General features: G+C 37.8%; 1 protein-coding gene across 1 annotated transcript; it reads right to left on the bottom strand.

Annotated features, from left to right (window-relative positions):
• Positions 1 to 979: 979 nt before the first annotated feature.
• LOC106879443 (uncharacterized) lies at positions 980 to 22,189 on the bottom strand. The gene is made up of 2 exons (XM_014928997.3): positions 21,514 to 22,189; positions 980 to 5,605 (listed from the first exon to the last, which is right to left on the bottom strand). The coding sequence occupies exon 2, from the start codon at positions 5,310 to 5,312 to the stop codon at positions 3,591 to 3,593; it is 1,722 nt and encodes a 573-aa protein (XP_014784483.1). The 5' UTR covers positions 5,313 to 5,605; positions 21,514 to 22,189; the 3' UTR covers positions 980 to 3,590.
• Between the last annotated feature and the right edge of the window lie 3,699 nt (positions 22,190 to 25,888).

Below are 25,888 nucleotides of genomic sequence, written 5' to 3'. Positions count from 1 at the left end.
CCCATGCCAGTGGTATGTAAAAAGTACCCACTACACTCTCGGAGTGGTTGGTGTTAGGAAGGGCATCCAGCTGTAGAAACATTGTTAGATCAGATTAGAGCCTGGTGCAGCCGCTGGCTCTCCAAACCGTAGTCAAAGTGTCCAACTCATGCCAGTATGGAAAGCGGATGTTAAAATGATGATGATGAAATACCTGTTAAGTACTTAACTGTCTCTTTTGAGTAGTAGCTGGCAGAATCATTACCAAACTGGATAAAATGCTAAATGGCATTTCTCTTGGCTCTTTATGTTCTGAGTTCAAATGCTGCTGAAGTCAACTTTGCCTTTCATCCTTTAGGGATCAATAAAATAAGTACCAGTTGAGTACTGGGGTTGATGTAATTGAGTTCCACTCCACCTTAAAATTGCTGGTTTTGTGCCAAAATTAGAAAGAATTACTACAGAGAATGGAAATTTATAATTAACATTTTGGATATGAAAATTGCTTTCTTTTGATGGTTTCAGTCACTAGAGTTCAGCTATGTAGGGATATCACTTTTTAAGAGTTTTAGTTGATTATCAACATCCAACACTTTGTCTGATACTTACTTATTTCATTGTTTTTATAACATATTAATGCAAGGTAGAAATAATTCAGATGGACATGAATATTGCAGGGGCTTCTTGTTTGGCTGTGCCATTTTCCCCTTCTGTGCTGATATAAACACGTATATATATATATATATATGTGTACAGTGGGCTTTTGTACAATTTCTGCATGCTAGATTTCACTAAGAAGACACTGATGCCAAGGCTTTGAGAGAAGGTGACACTAGTCTAAAATGTTGCACAGTGGGATTGAATCCAGAACCATATGGTTGTGAAGCAAATTTGTAAACCACACAGCCATTTCTATGACCATATCTAAAGATAAAATGAAAAAAATTGTATTTTTTTTAACAATCCTCTTCAGTCTTATCAAAAATAACAACAAGTCAAATGAATTTTCATAAAGTTTAATAAGATTGGATGGATGACTTAAGATTCCTTTAGAACACAAACGTTATAATTTTGTAACAAAAGAAGTGGTTATTTGGGGGCTCACATTAACCCCTCAAAATTTATTTGTGTATGAAAACATGTTACCAAAAGGAATCTTTATATTTCTTAAATATGTCATTACATGATAAATCAGACATTGACTGTTGTGTTTTATTTAATCATTTATTTTGTTTTGTTCTGGTTTGTATGTAAAAAAGGTGTTTAAAAAAAACACTTCTAAATGTGGTTTAGTTCATTGTCGAGGTGAGGTGGGTTGAAATGAAGACGTTGAAATACAGGATTAGAGAAAACAAGTTCATATAAGTCTCATGAGAACCAACAAAAAGTGAACTCACTACAAGACACTCTGAGTCTATGTGCGCATCTGAGTTGGTCACGGGTCAAAAATACTCTCAGGTGTGAATAGAGCCAACTTCATTGTGCATGTATATATACATGCACACACACACACACACATGTATACAAACATACATCCTCATCATCATTTAATGAGCATTTTCCATGCTGGCATGGGTTTGACAGGAACTGATGAACAGGAGGGCTGTGCTGAGCTCCAGTGTCTTCTTAATGTCAACCACTGGATGACTTCCCCAGCCAGAAAGTGGGAAATGGTCATTAAATGATGACAATGATGATGATGATATCCATGCATACACACATACATATCTATCTATATTTCTCAGAACGCACACACACACACACACAGTTCAAGAAGAAGAGAGATATCTTTTACAGTTATGTTTCTTTTTCTAAATATATATGTATATGAACTTTAGATTAGTTAAAAGATGTTTGTAACATATTGCTGCTATATTTATATATTTATTAATCACGTATGTGTGTGTGTGTGTGTATGTAGAAAGAAACATAGTTCCTTGGTATCTGATGAATTAGTTGGCTATCGTTGGCTATGAGTAATGCTTCCCATTCTTACTTAACAAAATAGCTACAAGTTTTTATATATCTGTATGTCTACATATATATAAGTAACTGTAATAAGTGCAACCATAGTTGAATGCTTAAGAAATTCACTTTGCAAACATGAATACCCAAGTGCAATCCAAATGCATAGCACCTTGGGCAATACAAGCTATGTATGAGAAACTGGTTAGATGAAAATCGTGTGAACCCCCGCCCAGTTGGATGGACTGTACTTATGGTTCAAGGGGCTTATTCTCGTCACAAACTGTTTTACACTGGTTCTGCCTGCCAGAAGATTATGTTAAGAGTACAACTGACTGAGGAACAGTCAGCCACTTACACTATATAATACAATGAGAAGGTAGTTTCATTGATCAAACATTTGGATTACTCATTGTATTTAACAGACATGTGATCCGTTCATACACATAAAGTTGGTTGTTTGTGTGTGTGAATATATATATATATATATATATATATATATATATATATATATACATATATACACATACATATATACAATATGGCTGTGTATGTGTGTCTGTAATGTTTGTATATGTTTTACTATAGAAACATTTAAATGTAACACTTAACACAGGATGGGAGGTAAATATAGAGATACCATTGTATTACAGGTGTTATTTTGTTGTTGGTGTAGTTGTAACTTCAGGTGCAAAGGGACTTGGGACTTTTGTAGTTATAATGTGGACAGTGGAGAAATATGTACAAATAACTAATTCAAAATGGAACTAGCTATTATTTGGCAAAAATAGGACTAGAGAAGGCATTTCAAGAAATAGAAATAGCAAATATTGAAACCATTGTTAGTTAGGAAGTATTGGACAGAAACAAACCCTGGTTTCACAATTGGTTCGGAATATTCTATAATTGCAAAATTGCAGATATATACCAGTTTCTGATTAGTTTGATAAAATAATTTTAAATAGTTGTGGTGGTGGTGGTGGTGATGGTAATGATGATGAGGGTAATTATTGTTGTTGTTGTGATTAATGTTAGTTTCATAATATAATTCATGTTATATAAAAAAATTTTAAATCAGAAAAAATAGAAATAAAGACTTTTGTTTAAAAAAATAACATTAGCGAATATTAGTGTAAAAAATAAAATACATAAAAAACCCCAAGGATACAAGTTAATTAGTTTGCCAAAAGAAAAGAAAAGTGAATGTTTAAAATATTAACTGTTTTCAACACTAAAACCTGTAAAGAAAAAAAAATTTACAAACAAATCAATGATAAAAAATGTTTCAAATAAATAAACATGTTGTTCAGCTTAGTTCAACACTGGCTTTTGATGGCAACATCCAATAATCATTTGTGGATTTCATATGGCTTTCTTCATTTTGGGGATTTATTCCAAGGACAGTGATGGTTATGATGATTGGGGAGGGAGAAAAAAAAAGTTAACCCTTTAGCATTCAGATTACACTCTCAAATGTAACGTTTATTTATTCACATTATTTTGAATTAATTGTGTATTAACTTGTAGCTAAAACTTTCATGATCTGATTGCTTATTTTTAGAATGACATTGCAGGATAGGTATGAGAGGCCAGATCTGGCCAGTTTGAATGCTAAAGGGTTAAAGAAATGCTTCACAGTTCAGTCTTTAATCACAATTATTATTTCCATCAATATTTTCATCTTGCTTCTCTCTTTTCAATATTTTTTCTTTACGGTGTAATCTGACTGCTTCAAAGAAACGGTCAGAAGTAATACTACTAGGGAAGACAGATGGACTAGTACCATTGTAACTAACTGGACTGTTTGGACATTCAACCTGTTCAGAATAAAATTTGGTGATTTCTTCTTCAAGAGTCACTAAGCTTTCCTTCTTATCAGAGTCAAATAATTCCTGTTGGAGAGATGTCACAGTAGTTTGGTCTGGTGCAGCCGAGGTTACTATGTTTCTATCTAAACACTCATCTAATTTATTGTCTGCAGTGATTTTATGTTTACTTTTGTTCTTCTGCACAGTGTTTTCCTTTTGTGCACAATGTGCACTTTTCCGATGTAAAGCTAGATTACCCGACTGAGTGAATACTTTTGAGCAATCTTGACATTTAAAAGGTTTGGTGCCAGTGTGCACACGCATGTGGGTTGTGAGGTGAGCAGATAGGACAAATTTCTTTTCACAGAAGTTACATGCAAAAGGCCTCTCACCAGTATGCACTCGTGTATGGGCATCAAGATGATTCTCATCTATGAATGATTTTGGACAAAATGTGCAACGATAGGGTCGAAGTTTTCCTTTCTCATCTCTCTTATCAGTATTGTCTATATTATAACGACAACAACGTTTATGCTTTGCTAATTGACTTGAACGTGCAAAGAAACGGTTGCACTCTGGGAATGTACACTGAAATGGTTTCTCACCAGTATGAGTTCGAGTATGGACAGCCAAATGGCTAGAGTCAACAAAAGATTTCTCACAGTGGTCACATTTGAAGGGTTTCTCACCTGTGTGAGAACGGATGTGTAGAGTTAAATGACTGGACTGAGCAAAACTTTTATGGCAGTGTTCACACCGATAAGGTCGTTCACCACTGTGCTTGCGAAGATGAACAATTAACTGGCCAGCATGAGTAAAAGACTTGGAACAAATGTCACAGATATGAGGTTTTACACCTGAATGTATTTTGGCATGATGTGTTAAGTCACTGGACTGAGTGAAAGATTTGCCACAGTGTTCACATTTATAAGGTCTGTCACCTGTATGAGAACGCATATGGACAGTGAGATGGCCTGAATATGTGAACTTTTTCTGGCAAAGCTTACACTGAAATGGTCTTTCACCAGTATGCACTCTCATGTGTGCAGCCAACTGACTTGAATATGCAAAAGCTTTATCACACATGTCGCATTTTTGAGACTTTTCAGTCGAGTGTGTTTTCTGGTGTGTCACATATGCACGAAACAGAGGGAACACCTGATCACACTGCTCACAAGGGAACACAACTTTGTTTTTATGCATCGATTTCTCATGATGTGCCAGCTTTCCTTGAGTGGAAAAGATATCTTTGCATTCGAAGCACTGGTAGACCTTGGGGGGCTTTGAATGAACTTTCCTGTGGAGATTGAGGTAAAATGGTTTGGTGAACATTTTCGGACAGAGGTCACATTGGTACGGTTTATTTAATGGATGGACTTGTTTACTATTTGACATTTCACTTGAAGCAATTATCACTTCTGGTGATGAAGCTCTCTCATCTTCTACAGAAACAAATTCACTGCTATCATTGTCCTTTGTCTGTAAGGAAAAAGAATAGTCTTTGTTCTCAAGAAAGTCTTCAACTGAAGTAATGGTATAACCTTCCATTTTGATCCACATGTGCAGAATAGTATAATAAATTACATATCACTCAGGCATATTGAAAGAGTATGAAACTACCTGAAGCCATACATAATAGGGGTAAAAAAGAGGAATTTTCTTTCCATTTGATTTTGTGGTTTTTTAATGCCAGTTCTAAACCAAAGAACTTAATGGTCAGAAATCGGTTTACAGTTGTATGTATACTTTAACTTTCTTGAGATGAAAGGATCAAGAAGGAAGAAATTCAAATCTTCTTTCTGATATTGGATTACTTTGATTGTCTGGGATTTCAACATTTTAACCAATTGGATCTGAAGAGAGAGAGAGAGAAAAAAAAGTACAATAATTAAAAAAAATTAAAATATTTGAATAATATTATTTTATTTTATTTAACAACATTTTTAGTGGTAAAAGTGAAGTTATTGTTAAACTAATGAATTACTGGTGCAAAATGGCACAAGATGAATCATGAAAACCAAACAGTAAAATGGATGTAAACACATTTAATGTAGTGAGCCGAGATATTTTAATTAATTAAAATTGTGCTATAATGAGAAAAAACTATTATTACTATATTGGCCAGTTCTGGTAAAAACAACTCTCAGAATTTAAATTAGTTAAAAAATTAAGAGCATAAGGCAGTGGAGATTGAACCTCATAATTAGAAGTACATATGGCAGTCTAACCATTACTAGAGAAGTGGAGAAGTATATACGATTTTTCTGAATGAACACCGAGTGTGTTAAAATTTAAATGACTGCAAGAAAATACACAGGAATGTATGCTGTATGAAACAATCAGTAAATGAGAGTTAAGCTGTAATACTAAGTCTATTACAGAAATGCACTACTTCATCATGCTATATCTTCATTTATCTTCAGTGAAAGTTGTCTCATTGCTCTTGACATCAGAAAAGCTTTCGACCATGTTTGGTATGCAAGCCTCCTATCAAAATTGCCTGCCTATGGGCTTCATCTGCCTTTTATCTCATGTGTTGGTAGCTTTCTGTCAGATTGCACAATCACAGCCTGTGCTGATGGAGCTCTCTGACCCTATCAACTCTGGAGTACTCCAAGATTGTTACCCTTTCTCCTACACATCAACGACCTACTTGTCATCATCTCCAAAACATCCACTCTTGTGCAGATATCACCCTTCATTCTACATGCAACCTAAGATACTTTATCCGAAATCTGTACTGACTCTATGAACAAAGACCTTAAAAACATCCACAAATGGGCTCAAGCCAACCTTATCTCCTTCAATGGAGAAAAAAAAGAAAGCCCTTATAGATATCAAGAAAACATCATTGTACCTCACATTACTGAAAAATAAACAACATACAATGGAAGTTCTTTTGATTGTTCTAAATGCTAAGCCTTTCTGTCAATGAAGATCTCTCCTAACAAACACACTTTCTCAACTTATCATCTCAAACATCTCAAAAAATATTGGCCCTTCTCTGCAGAGCCAGAAAATGCTTCAACCCTTAAAATACAGACCCTCTACAAAGCTCCAGTGAGAATCACAAAAGAATACTACTGTCATATCTAAGATGGTGTTGCTGCTATACTCAGAGACATCCTAGGCAATATGCAGAGAAAGGTCACTAAACTGATTGGCATAAAGTCCATTACAGACTTCTTGCTTTTTCCATTGTATCACAATAGATTCTACTCTTCAGAGTTGGTTGGTTTTGTGTCACCTTCACTCAAGCTCCCTCAACTCACCTCCTCTCCTCTTATCAAGGATGATGTGTCCACCCTTTATCTCAAGGATCTCCACTAACCTATATGTCAAGTCTTTCCACATCAACCATCAAACTTCTAGAATCTCATCACCTGCACATCGTTCTGCAATCACTGACTTGCGATAGTTTAAGTGGAACATTAATGGCATCAATCTTGCAATACTTGGAGATCTTGCTAAGGTCACAAACACAGCTCATCGCTCCAGACATAACATTCTAGAAGTGAACACCACCCCATATCCTAAACAAGAGTTTGAAATAGTTGAGTGTCTGAGCAACACCTTATAGCTTCATCAGAGCCTCGAATATGAAGTGTAATTTATTTGGGAAAAGAATTACATATAGATATATATGTATATATCATATATATATATATATATATATATATATAAGAAAAAGCATTACCAATGAGTAAGCAAACATCTATATAGGAGATGAAAGCCCGGGGCTCCTCCTATAAATAGAATAAGAGTAATTTTAGAATGTGCATAAAGATGGGTATAGCGAGATTTAGATAAAGGGTAATTAGATTTAACAGTATATATATATATATATATATATATATAGAGAGAGAGAGAGAGAGAGAGAAAGAGATGATGATGATGCAAAGAGGAAAAATAGAACTCAAAGTATCATCATCATCGTTTAACGTCCGCTTTCCATGCTAGCATGGGTTGGACGATTTGACTGAGGACTGGTGAAACCGGATGGCAACACCAGGCTCCAGTCTGATTTGGCAGAGTTTCTACAGCTGGATGCCCTTCCTAACGCCAACCACTCAGAGAGTGTAGTGGGTGCTTTTACGTGTCACCCGCACGAAAACGGCCACGCTCGAAATGGTGTCTTTTATGTGCCACCCGCACAAGCCAGTCCAGGGGCACTGGCAACGATCTCGCTCGAAAATCCTACAGGAGCCAGTCAGGCGGTACTGGCAACGGCCACGCTCAAAATGGTGCATCTCATGTGCCACCCGCACAAGAACCAGTCCAGGGGCACTGGCAACGATCTTACTTGGCTTGCCGGGTCTTCTCACGCACAGCCCATTTCCAAAGGTCTCGGTCCGTAGTCATCGCCTCGGTGAGGCCCAATGTACGAAGGTCTTGCCTCACCACCTCAGCCCAGGTCTTCCTGGGCCTACCTCTTCCACGGGTTCCCTCAACTGTTAGGGTGTGGCACTTTTTCACGCAGCTATCCTCCTCCATTCTCACCACATGTCCATACCAGCGCAATCGTCTCTCTTGCACGCCACAACTGATGCTTCTAATGTTCAGCTTTTCTCTCAAGATACTTACACTCTGACGGGTATTCACATTGACATTACACATCCAACGGAGCATACTGGCTTCATTCCTTGCGAGCTTACGTATGTCCTCAGCAGTTACAGCCCATGTTTCACTGCCATGTAGCATGGTTGTTCGTACGCATGCGTCATACAGTCTGCCTTTTACTCTGAGTGAGAGTCCCTTTGTCGCCAGCAGGGGTAAGAGCTCTCTAAACTTTGCCCAGGCTATTCTTATTCTAGCAGCTACACTTTCAGCGCACCCACCCCCACTACTAACTTGGTCTCCCAGATAGCGGAAGCTATCGACTACCTCTAGTTTTTCACCCTGGAATGAGATAGAGGTTGTTTCCTGTTTGTTTGCAGTCTTTATTGCACCTGAACATCTGCCACAAACAAAAACTAACTTGCTAGTTAACCTGCCTTGAGTATATATATCACCCACAAATATATAGACATGTAATACACATACATATATATCTATATATATATCAACATATACATATGAATATGATATATGTGTGTGAGTGTATGTATCATCATCATTGTTTCCATGCTGGCATGGGTTGGATGGTTTGACAAGAGCTGGCCAAGCAGAAGACTTCTATGTTTGTCTTGGCATGATTTTTATGGCTGGATGCCCTCCCTAACACCATCCATCCCACAGAGTGGGCTGAGTGCTTTATCGTGGCACCAGCATAGGCAAGGTCAGTTTTGGCATGGTTTTTACAGCTGGATGCTTTTTAAGTGCCACCAGCATTGGCAAGATCATCAAGTAACTTTGCAAGACAAGTAATCTTTGAGAGGGGAGGGGGAATTGGAGGCGGTGATCTTGTGTCAGATGATGAAAGGTTAGCATGTGACAAAGAGACAGAAACAGATGCCTTGCTGTAGAGGAGGTACATGGTTATTTAGTGAGAGATCTAACTATACACACACACATACATATACATACACATATATACATACATATATATAATGGACATTCCTATCAAAGACAATGTATGAGTGTTCAGCTTTTTGCCAAACAACCTGCACAAATGACTTGTTTATAGTGATCAAATGTATGTTCTGTACATTAGCACACTCTCTCTATCAAATTGATGTTGCCTGAACAAGTGCACAGTGTACCACGTGCCAGGTGTTGAAGTGAGATGAATTGTTTTTGCTCATGAACACAACAGACCACCTCATCTAGGAATTGAAAGCATGACCTCACGATTGTGACTGCAACATCCTAACTACTAGGTCAAGCACCCTAAATATATATATATATATATATATATCGAAGGGCCTTAGAGTCAACCTAGCTAAAACCAAAGTCCTAATAAGTAAGAAGGAAGACAAACCACAAATCCCTTCAGGTAGATGGCCCTGCTCGATCTGTAGAAAAGACGTAGGTAGAAACTCTATAAGATGTACCCAGTGTAAGCTATGGACACATAAGAGGTGCAGCAATATCAAAGGAAGGCTAACCGGGAAGATAGTTTTTGTATGTGGCAGATGCTCAGGAGCAATAAACACTGAAAATGTGCAGAGAACAACTTCCACCACATTCCAGGGAGAAAAACTAAAAGTAGTTGATAGCTTCCGTTACCTAGGTGACCAAATCAGTAGCTGAAAGTATAGCTGCTAGAATAAGAATAGCCTGGGCAAAGTTCAGAGACCTCTTACCTTTGCTGGTGACAAAGGGCCTCTCGTTCAGAGTAAAAGGCAGACTGTATGACGCATGTGTACGAACAGCCATGCTACATGGCAGTGAAACATGGGCCATGACTGCTGAAGACATGTGTAAGCTCGCAAGGAATGAAGCCAGTATGCTCAGATGGATGTGTAATGTAAGTGTGCATACTCGACAGAGTGTAAGTACCTTGAGAGAAAAGTTGGACCTAAGAAGCATCAGATGTGGTGTGCAAGAGAGACGACTGCGCTGGTATGGTCATGTGGCGAGAATGGATTAGGATAGTTGTGTGAAAAAGTGCCACACCCTAGCGGTTGAGGGAACCTGTAGAAGAGGTAGACCCAGGAAGACCTCGGATGAGGTGGTGAAGCACGACATTCGAACATTAGGCCTCACCAAGGCAATGACTAGTAACTGAGACCTTTGGAAATATGCTGTGCGTGAGAAGACCCAGCAAGCCAAGTGAGACCATAACACGTGGCCTATGCCAGGGGTGTAACCAGCCCACTTATGCGTACCTTTCCTTCACTGGACACTAAACTCTACTTGCAAAAACCTGTTGAGGCAAGTGAAATCAAAATCAAATCAAATTCGATGACTGGCACACATGCCAGTGGAGCGCTAAAAGCGTGATCACTGCCAGAGAAGCTGATTGGCTTCCGTGCCGGTGGCACATAAAAAGCACCATTCGAACATGATTGTTACCAGCATCGCCTTACAGGCACTTGTGCTGGTGGCACGTGAAAAAACATTCGAGCAAGGTCATTGCCAGTGCCGCTGGACTGGCTCCTATGCAGGGGGCACGTAAAATACACCACTTGAGTGTGGCCGTTGACAGTACTGCCAGTGGCACGTAAAAGCACCTGCTACATTCTCAGAGTGGTTGGTGTTAGGAAGGACATCCAGCTGTAAAAACTCTGCCAGATCAGATTGGAGCCTGGTGCAGCCATCTGGTTTGCCAGTCCTCAGTCAAATCATCCAACCCATGCTAGCATGGAAAGCAGACGTTAAATGATGATGATGATGATGATATATATATAATACTAGCAGAAATACCCAGCATTGCCTGTGTTACATGCAATTGAAGAATTAGACTTTTCTGTTATATTTTCTCTAATGAACTGGAAAATTGCAGATGAGGGTTCTTTCCCTCTTTACACACTCTAAAAAAATTCTAATCATGACACATGTATCCCATACTACTGATCTTTATGTGAAGATTCCAAAATTCCAGTCTTATGGAACCTGTTAAAAGGATTTTGCTCCTGAAAAATGGAGGTAATGGAGCTCTAAAATGTGGTAGTTAAGGCCCCTATTGGGGGTGGGTGTCTTAATGTCAACCAGAGAAGCTGAATTGTTGAGAATCCAAAGGGCAAAGATATGGAAGGAACTTGAATAATATCTGTCACTTGTGTTTTAAGCAGCTGGTCATCTAAGGGCTCATCAAGGGAGTGATTGTGTTTTTAGCGATGGGGTGTGGTGTATGTGGGTGTTGATGGGACAGCTATCACCAGTCAAGATGAAGCAATCATTATGTATACATATATATATATTCACATGCACTTCTAGCAACGTCATTTACTGCATCTCCTGCTCTTTCTGTCCTTCTCTGTACATTGGTCAAACAGGATGCTGCTTGGCTGACCAGTTTGCGGAACACCTCCGAGATATTAGACTCAGCAACAACACCCCAGTCTCACACCATTTCCGCTCTACTGGTCATTCATTACAACACCTGTCTGTGTTTGGATTGTCTTTGCACAGGGGGCCATCTGGGCCCACCTTTGCCATGAACAGGAACTAATCTTTTTTCTTCACTCCTTTGCGCCACATGGGCTCAACTCCCCATCTCTCCACTCCTACCCTCCTTCTCCCTTCATCATTACCTCTTCCATCCACACCCCACCCCTACATATCTCAATCACGCTACTCTACCCTTACCCCCTCACCACCACACCACCCTGCACACACTAGCATTGACCACTTCCCAGCACCCACATCATCCGCAGACATTCATACGTCAAGGTCACCAGCCCCAATCCACACTCTCACATACACATGCATGCGCATCTTCGTTTTAGGATCACCACTACTCTATTATCTCCCCTTCTTCCTAGCTCTCCTGTCTAACCACCTCTGTCCAGTCATCCGCCATGATTGAACCACTAGCCACTAAAGCTTTTTTTAATTCTCTCTGTTTATTTTCTTCTGGTCCTTTCTGTTGAAAGAGCATAGGATCAAAACGTAAAAGACTTTCTCACCTTCCGAAGCATTAAACTAATACACCTGTTCGTTGTTTATACACCTGTATTTGTCTTTTGTTTTTTTGTAAATTCCAAGTATATATATATATATATATATATATATATATATATGACTCTGCTACCCTCGTCTGTACCTTATGCCGGGCTGTTGGTTCATCTGATATAGTGGAGAGGAGAATGTCTAATTCCTTTTTGAAGACATCTACATCCACCTTTTGTAGGTTTCTTAATTTTTGTGGCAGGGCATTGAAGAGTTGTGGGCCTTTGAACCCTAAGCTATTGCAGTACCTAGTCATGTATAAATATATATAAGTATATATTTGCAAATGTTGGGCAATTTTAGCCAATTGAAAGCCATAGACACATTGGTACTTGTTCCTATAATAAGAAGCAAAGCTGTAGTCTGCTGTCTGAACCACGTGTTTTTTCCTAACCCGAATGTAGATTTTTTTTATTTAAAAGAAAAGAAAATCGAGGTTTTTTTCCTTTTAAAATTATTTACATGTCCATTCGACCGTTTCCCATGACCTAATTCATTAAAACCTATAAAAACTTCCGTCGTCGTAATGTTTTGTGATAATTAGCTATCACGTAGAAAATACTAACTTGCAAATATTGCTTTCTGATTGGGTAAAAATTATAAAACTTTATACTTCTGTTGTATTTTTCTAAAAATTTTTATGGAATAAATCAATCACAAAATCGAATTCGGTGTGAAAAATCACATCAGTAAACCGAATTTTAAAATTTTCTCTTAATTTTAAAATTTCAAAATCTGTGACAGTAACAGAAAAGATCCGATTTTGGAATTCCATACCTTAGGAATCGCACCATTGTAATGTTGCACACATGTTCCCTCTCTCTATTACATAAACTGTTATGTGCGTCAGAATCGATTTTGAGAATATACCGTCATCTCTGCCTCTCTCGCACGCACTCTCGGTATACACACAATAAATGTGTGCGTAGATACACACACACCATTGGTTACATGCGAAATACAAAAACGTGTGTGGCTATATATATATTACATGTAGCCACACAAATACATATCTATATCTATGTGTATGCGTGTGTCTTTGTTTGTCTCCCATCACTGCTTGACAAGCTGTGTTCGTTTCGATAGAATGAGTACTGGAGTCAATTTGTTTGACTAAAATTCTTCAGTCTTTAGTCTGCATGACCGCAGTCTAATGACTGAAACAAGTAACATCATAAAAAAAGATATGCATAAAAACAAAATATGCACACATGCATACACTTTTGTAGACAGACACAGTGATTTAAAGTTAGAACTTCATACGGTTCGTAAAATCACCAAGTGTGTGTTGAACACAAAAAGTACAAGAGTATAAATAACACCACGATTCCTTATTGTCGTCGTCCACTAGACAGGAAACCTTAGAGGCAAGCAGTTAGCTTGCCTAAGGGAGTTAACTCGACAAATAACAATTTGTTAATTAAGCAGGTAGCCTTCGGCAAGTTGATGGGTGAGACACGACATCGAGACTATAGAATGCATTAATTAGGTGCATGGCTTCAAGCAAGTAGAATGTTGTGTCTTGCCTGGAGGATACACATGCTAGATTCACCAGTAAATGTTAGCGCTCTCGTTCACTGCCGTGCAAACACACTTTCATATAAACAGTTTTGCACAAAGATATACACATACGTATGCACAAACACGCATCCGAAGATGTAGAGATGTTCACGTATTCTATTAGTGATGTAAGAGGTTGAGAGAGAGGGGGATAGAGAGAGAGGGGGAGAGAAAGTGTGTGTGTGTGTGTACGAAAACATACATATCAATATGCATGAAAATAATGTGTAGGAATATAAAGATATATTGTCGCTGGCCAACCATATGAATAAAAAACAATCCAACACATCGTTTGTTTATATTTTTTTATACTTCTAGAAAGTCGTCTGTGGATGTGCGTACATGTAAAACTTCTCATGTGTGTGTGTGTGTAAGCACACACACTGCAATATGCTTGAGAGAATGGTACTTTAAAAATCTAAATATAATAGGGAATAAATCACTCCGAGATTTCATCTGCATGAAATATTTCTAAGCTAATTAAAAATACTTGTGTAAACTTAATAACTAATATTTTGATACCAATAAATACGGGAGACAACTCTATATTTGTTTTTGTTGACCATCTCATCTAAGCAAATACTTTACCCTAGTAGCAAAAGTAGTGATGAAAGAATCCTTTAAGTGTGTGTGTATGTATGTATGTACAACAATTTTTTTTATTCGAGTAGGCACAGTTCTTGTTTAGCCCGACTTCGAGTGCATTAGATCACAGAGCAAGTCAATCAGAAATCAAAAACATTCAGCCTATACCTGCAGTACACCTTGTTGAAGATCACAGTGACACTTAGTTTTACAGCAGTGATTTATTACTACCCTTTGGCATTTGTAGTACAATTGCAACTTGTAAATTGTTTAGTCGTAAGCGCTAATACCAGAATGCAAATTCCGTTCTTATCACCCAGTTTTCTGGTGTAGTATCGTTTCAGCCACCAAGCGTTTCTTTTACTAACCATTGTATACATGGGCGCAGGAGTGGCTGTGTGATAAGAAGCTTGCTTCCCAACTACATAGTTCCGGGTTCAGTCCCACTGCGTGGCCCCTTGGGCAAGTGCCTTCTACAGTATCCTCGGGTTGGCCAAAGCCTTATGAGTGGATTTGGTCGATGGAAACTGAAAGAAGCCCGTCGTATCGCTTGACAACCGATGTTGATGTGTTTATGCTTCCGTAACCTAGAGGTTCGCCATAAGAGGCCGATAGAATAAATACTAAACTTACAAAGAATACGCCCTGGGGTCGATTTTCTCGACTAAAGATGATGCTCCACATGGCCGCAGTCAAATGACTGAAACACGTAACAGAATATAAGTATACATATCAAATGTGTGTGTGATAAACAAGGATTACTTTCCCAGATCACGGTACCGTTCGATTATCCCTGACGCCAACTGTAAGGGACTATCAAAAAGTGATGGAATGTCTATTAGTAGTTTCTTTCATTGTGGTCTGTTGTCATATATCAGGAGAGATCTACTTTGAAATTTTCACAAGTAGTCATGTGTCAGTTTGCATGTGTGCATATATGCATATATATATATATATATATATATATATATATATATATATATATATATATATATATATATATATGTATGTGTCACTAACCAGGCCATTCCCTGTGTTCAAGGGTTGGCTTGCTAAAGCTCTCCAGGTCAAATCCATTCTTTGTTGTCATCAGTCCACAAACGTCTTTGACAGCCTCTTACTCTATTCCTCTCCACAAATCCTGATAGAATCTTCTTAAGCAGTGATTTGTGGTGCATTGCATGTCCAAAATACAACAGCTGTCTGGACAAGAGGTATCTTTCGACTTTCAGCTTTCCTAGTACTGCAGCCTTTGCTACTCTGCCTTTCCAGCTGCCCAATGTGCAAGAGATCCAGATCCCAAAGGCTTCTATGTTCTTCTCCAATGCTATGTCCAAGTTTCTGCCCATAGAAGACAATAGGCATAATACAAGTTTACTAGCCTCAATATTAGGTGCAGTGTGTATGTATAACACATAAATGTATATCTGTTGGTTTTGATGATGACTATTCTAGTTAATTATTCAACTAAACTACTTACTCAATGAATGTAAGTGGTTGAATATTCCTCAGGCTTGTGTATGTACCCTGAACATTATTCACCAATAGAATCAGCATGACACAGCATGTGACAAGGCTGGGCCTTTAAATTATACATTATGGTCCATAGGAACGGTCTTCCAAAATGTATCTTTCTACACAGTTCACCCACAAGGCTTGGATCAACCTGAAGTTATAGCTTAAGATATTTGTTCAGGATGTCATGTAACTGAATGGAACCTGAGAACTAATGGTTGCAAAGCAAACTTTATAACCACTTGGCTCCATCTGTGTTCATAAATATATATATGCATATACACAACTATTATCTTATTAATTTTACCAGGATGGCATTTGGTAATCTCTTCTGTATCCCTTGTCTATCCTCACTGCTTTTCCTTCAGATAGTATTTAGTCTGGCTCTATTATTGGTTCCTTCCATTTTGTAACTCCTGATATCACTTCATTCATAATACATCATCTGTTCACAATACATATCTAAATCCAGCTGTTGTCTCTTAAATGAAGCTACATCGCTTGCTTCTACCATCACTAGTATGGCATTTATTTAGGTGGAGGAATGGTTTATGAGTTGGTTAGGTAACCAACAACAGACTACCTATGTGCCATAGGTCTGCTTAGAATTAACTTGGGGCTATGAAATGTGTCCAAACTAGTATATTTATTGAACCTGATGTAGATAATTGGTCATCATCATGTGTGTGTGACACAGCAAATTGAGAAATCCCACCCATCTGCAATAATACTAATTTTTAAGTGGCTTAAGACAATGCATTTTGGTGAAGGAAATAGTCAATTTAACTACAGTATTTGATTGGTGTCTGTGTTGTTGACTTAAGAATAACGGATGGCAAAGTTGATCCCAAACTGAAATTATTAAATACACATAGACATAACTAAACTCTACAAGACATTTGTCAAGTACTTCACCTATTTCCCCTTCCATTGCTCTATTACTTATTCATAACTCTCCAGATATAGTAAATTCTCTAAATTCACTCCCTTGCTTTCATCTACCATCACACTTGATGCTCATGTGTCTAACAATTTACCATACTTTTTCATTCCACTGTAACTCTAAAACAATTTTGACACTTCAACCATCTCCTGATTAAGTTACCTAGATAAGAGGACTTGTTTAGATCCTTCTAGTGAATTGTCTGAATAATCCATAACTTTCATTTCATAGTTACATATGTTGCTAACTCTTTCATGGAAGGTATTGCAGCCAGAGTTTGTGATTCCCCATTCAGTCTTGTACATATCATTGTTCTTTTCATTTTTATTTTATTGGTTTATCAGATAAATTCATTAATTTTTTTGCCCCATTTATTTTAATCCTTTGGTACTAACATAAAAGATATTTTTATCATAGTGTTTTATGATTTTCTTTTTGTGTGTGTGTGTGTGCAGCTCTATTCTTCTTCTACAACTTTTGTTAATTGCTTTAAAAATTTGAATAAATTTTATCTCTTTCAGACATATGATGATGGAGTGCCAAGTAGAAAAAGAAACAAAAAAGAAATAATTTATCAGGCAACCCAATACATCATGCATTTTTGTACTATAATGTCATTGGTTATAGGTTGCAAACAGGATAATTGCTAGTTCATCATATCTCCAATGGCATAAGTGACAAGGGAGTGTCTGTGCAACTTGCTAAAATAAACACTACAACATATTTTAGTACAATATATGGATTTACTGGAAATTTCTAGTGAATGTGTATATTTTCCACCAATAAACATACACACAGATGAGGATCTGTCCAAGGTAGGGTGCTGTCAGTTCAAACTTAACACCATGTGATGCAAGCTTCTTTACCTCACAGCTATATCTACTTCCTTTACTGTACCACACACAAAACTTTTCTGCATTTAAAACTTTTTGGGGCCCCTACTACTAATAAATACTTTGGTCCTGATCACTATATTTTCTTGGCTTCAATTTTTTGCAATTCACAGAGTAGTCATTAAAACTAGATCACCAATACAAAAACATCCTATTAGGTGGTGCTCTAGTATGGCCTTACACATGATGGCTAAAACATGCTAAAGAATTATAAGCATCCAACAATGAATCATTTTGACACTATCTATAGAAATAAAATGAACAAATGAGGTATGATGATAGAACCTTTAGTCCTGACAACAATGTTTGAGAATAAAAGCCCTCGATGGGTCTTTACAAATCAATCTCCAAACATTCTCTGGTTTTATAATTTCAAGGTAAAATTGCTCTTCAATTACTTCTGAAGTTGCTTATCCAAAATAATGTGGGTCCGGCTATTGGTATAACTTATACTGCATCCAATTGAACTTTATTTTATCCAGATCAGAACATTTTGCCTTTAATGTGTATGTACACAAACACACACAAGGCATGGGTATCTGGTTAAGACATTCACTTTGCAATGGGCATGTGTTTTCTACTAGCTTCAGATAGACCAGGGTTCACCAAACTTTTTTGACCATTGACCCCCTTTAGCCACTTCTTCTGCATCGACCACCCTCCTCATTTTTAAAATACTTTACCCTACTGTACCATATCTTAAATGTGTACCAGGTACTGATGCTGGCAACCAAAATGTTAGCTAAAATATGCATGTACTACAAATTAAGAAATTCTATTGAAAATGACTCACTTTTTACATTTAAAACTACGTGTACGAGTATACAGTATTAAACTTTCAATTTTTACGAAATTGTTTTCACGGTTACAAAATGTGAAAAACACTTCATATTGCTGGAATATCTTTTACTGAAATCGACAGCATCAATGTGAGGGATGAGCATGGGTGATCCTGAATCAAGGCATTGATATCAGGCTTAATTAATGTTAGTTAATTTCAGTCTCAAATTACCTTGTTCCTCCAGGTTCAGGCAATTTCTATAAGCAAACACTTGACAGTCTCCTCAATCACATCTCTCAATCTTCGATTACATCAGGCTTCGACCGTTAGCAACAGACTTCTCACTGCAGTGAAAATTTATCATGTTTTCCCATGTTTCATGGTGCTAAGTATTTCAAGCAGTTCATCTGGGTAAGCTGGTTTTTTGCTTGCCGACCCCCATTCGACCCCCTGTAATTGCTCACCAACCTTTAGGGGGTTCCTCAGATGGCAGAGGTAAAGGACATAGACTGCTCCCCCTTTTGGTTGTTTTTTGGTTATTTTCTACAGAAACCCACCTTTTTGACTGCAGAGATTTCGAATCTGCAGAAAAAAAATTATCTGCATTTCAAACTTTTAATTCCCCGCCCCAGTTTTTCACATTTTTAGAATTTTTTTGGCAAAATATGTAGAAAAATATGGAGATTTTGATTCTGAAAAAAAATTTTTGTAAAATTTCTATTTTTCAAAAAAAAAAAAAAATAAATAAATAAACACCCCTCCCCTCCAACTAAAATAGATGTAAAAAGTATATAAACAGAAAACTCGACATGCTAGAAACAGCGGCTAAACGACGAATCACGTTTTCAAAATTTTAATTTCCCCCACCCCTTTTTTTTTCTTTGCCAAAAGGGTAGAGAGGTGGAAAATTAAAATTTTGAAAACGTGCTTTTGAGGATTTCAAAATCTTCAATTTTTATGTACTTTTCAACCGGTAAGTCCGACATGCTAGAACCAACAGCCAAACCAAAGATCCACTTTCTAAATACGAATTACCAAAAAAGAAAAAAATTCTTTAAATGTCATTTTATTGTCGTGTGTGTGTGTGCAAAAAAACTAATTTTTATATACCTCTCTTAATTCCAAAAGACCCTTAACCACAACATGTTCACTTTCTGTTACAGATGCTCTGGCGGAGTGGAGGGGGTTGTTTGTTTATTTTTGAAAAATTGAAATTTTACAAAATTCTTTTTTCAGAATCGTAATCTCCGTATTTTTTTACGTATTTCGCAAAAAAAAAAATCTCAAAAAAAGTGAAAAACTGGGGGGGGGGGGGGGGATAAAATTTTGAAATGCCGATTTTTTTTTTGCAGATTCGGAATCTCCGCAGTCGAAAAGGTGGGTTTCTGTAGACCCCACCCCAAATAAACCGAAAGGGGGTGCGGTCCATGTCCTTTACCTCCGCCCCAAGACTCCCTTTGACTAATTATCTGTAAGTGGAAATCGGCAGACAGAAACTATGCAGAAGTTCGTCTCACACATACACACATATATATATGTACTTATACCGGTCTAAAAATTGATGTTGTGCTGTGTCCTGTAATTTAGTCATTCGTCAAATAGACGTCAATAAAATAGTACGGGGACATCGTGATAGAGTAAACCCTTCAAGGAGCTGTGCAAGCTTAATAGGGGACCAAAGGCTGATACTAATAAAATAATGTGTTCGTGTGAGTGCATGTGTACACACAGCATATACACATCTTCAGACATGCCTCTACAAAATTTACTTTAAGCATTCTCTAGTAATTTGAAATAGAGACAAAATATTTCTATTTTTCAATGTATATATAGGAATAAGTTTTAAAGACATCAGTAGATGTGTGAGCCTGTGTGTTGATGTATATATATGCGTTTATATGTATATATAAATATACGAACATGAAAATTTATCGATCTCCTGAATAAGCTTCTCGGTAAACTCTGTGACACGGTTTCGAGCCTCAGTTAATGATGTTTTTATTTTATTTACTGTATCCCTAGTGACAGACACGAATGTCACAATTACCGTTTTCCCTCCCGTTGAATTCAACAAGGCTGGTCACTCATTAATGGATACCCTAGACTGCGAAAGGTCAAATTGTGTTAGTGCGTGAAAGAAATTATCTACTGATGTGTTTGTATCTCTCTTTCTCTATTATATATATATATATATATATATATATATATATATATATATATATAACACACACACATATATATATATATATATATATATATATATATATTTATGCATACAAAATGTTTTGTGTTTATGTGTATATGGAAAAAAATCATTAACCGAAATCGGAGAAAAGTGTGGAGTTGGTCGCTTGAATCAAATGGCCTAAATTGTCCACTACAGAGTGAATTGCACACTTTCTCCCTCTGTTCTCTGTGATACTTTTTCTATTACCACCACAACTACCCTTTCTTCGTTTAGTTCTCGCTCTCTCTCTCCATATGCATACATACAAACACACACACATACATAGGAATCTCTCTCTCCCTATATGTATACACACACATATATCCCTTTCTTATTCTTCGGTTAGCGACAATGGTGTGTGTGTGTGGCGGGGTTAAGAAAGCATATACGTCCGATAATTTACGAGTATTTTAACAAACGGATTTATATTGTACAAACAACGCCAACGTCATCAACGACCAAGGGAGCCACTATGACATGGCTCGATCTGTTAGAAATAGTAGTCAAATCTCCTTCGAAACACCCCCTACAATTTTAAAATGGAAGGACCACATTGGACAATGTAGTCTCTGGTAGATCATAAAGACAGGATGGTTGTGGTGGAAATGCCTTTGGCGATCAAAATCAACTCGATCAGGGTGACCGGGGCTAAACAAAAATAAATCATCAACAACGTCCATAAAGTGGAAGAAAGTACTTACCTAGATCAGCGTAAAGAGGGTCAAGTATCGCTTGCTCGTTGGCTGCTTGTTTGTCCGTTTGGTGTTGGATCGTTGTAGATAATGTCTATAATATATGTATATGTGAGTGAGTGTATGTAGTTGAAAACGAGATGCTTGCAACGCAGACCAAGCCCTCAAGGTATAAGAAAGATAGTTTCCAAAGAACAGCAACAATGATAATATGTATTTATACGTGTGTAGTAAGAAGAATGAGACCCCAGCACAAAACATGCTGAAAGTGAAAAGTGGGACGAAGCTGTTTCACTAATTAACTTATACTAAACTAATAACATCAACAGCATGGATGGATATCGGAGGATGCGAGGGAAACAAATAAATAAAACAACAAAACACCGTTAACCCTGTCCTCTCTATCCCTCCCCAAAAAAACTGAGAACAATGTGGAAACTGAAATCAAGGGAAGATAACTTTGCTTCGGGTTTTCTACCTTGCCTTTATCATCTACACCCTTTCTCCCTCCGCCCTTCCATCGTTTTCCTCCACCCATTTCTGTCCCTAGAGGGCGTCACTGTAGTGCATAGCTGTGCTTAGTGAAGCTTATCACGAAGAGTTGATAGAGAGAAACAAACGAAAAGAGAAACGGAGAGAGAGAGACGGAGAGGGTTAGACATAGCCACTAGTCTCTATCAGCGCCCCCAAACAACAATAGTGGAAGTGAATGCTTGTTATTTAGGGATGGTATTATTGACAGTGGTGTGAAATGATGATGATAGGAGTAGAGATGAGAATGTTGGAGGGGTGATAACGATGGAGATGATAGTGACTGTCACAGGAGTGCGTGATACGATAGAAGTGATGGTGGTGGTGGTGGTGAGGTGACTTGAAGGCGTATATTTTGTTTTGAAGTTCCTCATATATATATATATATATATATATAGGGAGAATTCACAAAAAACAACAGACGAAGACAGGTGGTGGAGAAAAATAGATGTATTATATATATATATATATGTATATATATGTATGTATATATGTATATATATATGAAGAACAAGACCAAAGGATGTCTAGTTGATTTTCCTCCAGTCTATATATTTTTTCAACGAGACTCTTACTATTTCTGCCTCTCTTTCTCTCTCTCTCTCCCTCTCTTACTCCATTTCCGCACATGCTGGATGTGTGTATATGTACGCATGTATGCATTTTTTTGTTAGCTACTTTTTCCTTTCTATAATTCAAGCCGATCACTAACAAAGTGACAAGTAGGAAATATGTGCGTGTGTATTGTATTTGTATGTATGAATGTGTGTATACGCGCGCGTATACATATGAATTTGTCCCACTGCATGCACTTTGAGTATGTGTCTTCTAAGTATAGCCCTGACCAATCAATACTTTGGGAGTGAACTTGGTAGACGGAAATTATGAGAAGTCGTGTGTGTGTTCCCAGCCCCATTGCTTCACAACCGGTGTTGGATTTCTACGAGACCCATAACTTAACGGTTCGGTAAAGAGGCCGATGAAAACAAGTACTAGGGATGATTTATCCGACTAACCCTACAAGGCGATACTCCAGCATGGCCGCAGTTTCAATGACAAATAAAAGAGTAAAAAATTTATGTGTATTTGCATCAATATATGTAGATATCTGTATTACTCATATGTGCATATTTGTATGTAAATGTGTATAAACACATATGTCTGCACTTTGGAGATAAATGCTTTCGCGATCACGTAACTCCTGGTTTCAATTTCACAAGTAAGTTTACTGATAACGTTTTGTATGTGTGCGTGCGTGCCTGCGCGCGCGTGTGTGTGTGTGTGTGTGTGTTTGTGTTTATGATGCCTCTTTATATAACACGTTACTTAGCGGTTCGACAAATAGACCGATAAAATGTCCCAAACAGAAATAAGTACTGGAGTCTATATGATCGATAAGCAAACCCTTTCAAGGCAGAGCCGAAACCCACTGAGTGAAACCAGTAAGAAGACACGTGTATCTCAATCTATCTGCTAATTTCTTAGGCTTCTCCTTGTTTCCTTCTCTGCCAGTCATTCAGCATGCCTCTCTCTCCCCTCTTCTCCCTCCACATTTCTCTCCCTTCAGCATTTCATTTTCTGTGAATGCATCTAATCTGTCTTTAGAAGTCTGAGCAGCAAAATAGTTGCAAGTTGCCACACTGCACTCCAATAACTGTTTGATGTAAGGAAAATACCTTGAGATCCCAGTCTAGACAAGGAGAAGCCTAAGAAATTAGCAGATAGATTGAGATACATGTGTCTTCTTACTGGTTTCACTCAGTGGGTTTCGGCTCTGCCTTGAAAGGGTTTGCTTATCGATCATATAGACTCCAGTACTTATTTCTGTTTATTTATATATATATATATATATATATATATACACACACACCACACACACACACACACCACACACACACACACACACACACCACACACACACACACACACACATATATATATATATACTTATAAGATAAAGATATAATCATAAAAATGATTATATCAGTGGCCTAGCATATAAAGATGACCGTATAGGTAACATTAATCTTTTTACGTATATAATTATAAAAATATAATAATTGTTAAGGGCTACTGGAAATGACCATCGCCAATGCTAGAAGTAGATGTCAAATACCTACAATCCACTCTTTTGTCCTCCCCACCACCACCATCGCTTGACAACTAATGTTGATGTGTTTACATCCCCGCTATCTTGCGGTTCAGCAAAAATTACCTATAGAATAAGTACTAGGCTTACAAAGAATAAGTCCAGGGGTCGATTTCTTAGACTAAAAGGCAGTGCTCCAGCGTGGTCATAGTCAAAATGACTGAAACAAGTAAAAGAATTTTGGAGAGAAAGTAGCAATAAAAATATTTACGGACCTTTATAGAATTTTTTTAGATTCAGGAGAGGTGGGTAGCTTTCGTTAATTTCTTGCCTTTTCTCTTTAGTACTATTTAAATATTTTTCACGGTTTCAAGTTTTTGTTTCTTATTGTCCAACCAAGTGTCTTTTCTCCACTTTTTTCCCTTCTCCTTCACACTTACCCGTTTATCAAATAACATTTCAGTACAGATGGAAGAAGTTGCTGGTACTGGGAAGAGAAACTGTAACTACCGTTGTTTATCAGTTTAATCGAGTATCACTAAGTTAGGGATAAACTGTGATGGACGCATTACGCTATTTCACTGGGCTAACCATAGAGGGGACAAACAAGGACAGACAAACGGATTAAATCGATTACATCGACCCAGTGCGTAACTGGTACTTATTTAATCGACCCCGAAAGGATGAAAGGCTAAGTCGACCTCGGCGGAATTTAAACTCAGAATGTAGCGGCAGACGAAATATCGCTAAGCATTTCGCCCGGCGTGCTAACGTTTCTGCCAGCTCGTCGCCTTATATATGTCAAGCTAAATGATAACTAAATTGGTCGATACAAATTCAAGGATTGTTAGATTCCACTCTGACATATCATTAGAACTTTCCTGAAGGCTGGAAATTCCGTCCCTTCATGATTCTGTTTCAACATGTCTTTGTCCAAAGCCTTAAATTAGAGCAAAGCGGTACGCGACTAACCGGAAAAAAGTCAGTGATAGCGTTACTGCGGTTTACAGCACGATTTTCTGTCTGTCTGCCTCTCCTTCTCATCCACATTTTAGACAAAAGGAAGTACTGGTGTTGCGATACCACTGTCTTCTTCATAACATTTCTGCTAACAGCTGACACTACAGAAAGATAAAACCGAATAGATGGCCGAACTACTGTCCTGTGGTTGTCACTATTTCCTACATCGTCTTTTTCTGTTCTCCATATGAGACAGACAGTAGAATTAAAAGAAGGATGAGGAAGTGTCGATCCTGTTGAGGTTTCTCTTTACGTTTCTGGCACTCATACAGCTGTTGAGCTGTTATAGGAGTGAACTTGTTATTGTATACCCCACAGATCAGCCCTGATAACCATCCTGTATATCTCGGATTGAATTGTCTAATGTGTACTTCCCTTTTGGGGGAAATTTGGAAACTATCTCTAGCAGGTTGTGCGACCGCAGAATGGCGTTCTCGTTGGCTCAATAGGAATGAAGTCTTTGACCTAGATGACCAGTACGATACTCGGTTTATTCCAGATGATACTAATGCTCGTTCCTAAGTTAGGGGAAGAGTAAGCGAGCTAGTTGGCCATATGTTCTTAACAATGATTATTGAAATACTTAATAAGTAGTTTCGATGAGACTTACACGTCACATCTGGCGTGAGCTTATTACAAATTGAAATGGGCCCTACATTTCACATCTGGCCTCAGTCTATTACTAGCTTTGCACAGACCTATCTGTGTCACTAGTTTAACGGGATAAAGGGTGCGTTGGTGGAT

This window comes from Octopus bimaculoides, chromosome 20 (genome assembly GCF_046866305.1).
Source record: "Octopus bimaculoides isolate indiv1 chromosome 20, ASM4686630v1, whole genome shotgun sequence".
Taxonomy (NCBI): domain Eukaryota; kingdom Metazoa; phylum Mollusca; class Cephalopoda; order Octopoda; family Octopodidae; genus Octopus; species Octopus bimaculoides.
The sequence above is the reverse complement of the archived record's forward strand: the minus strand, read 5'-3'. Positions and strand labels throughout refer to the sequence as shown.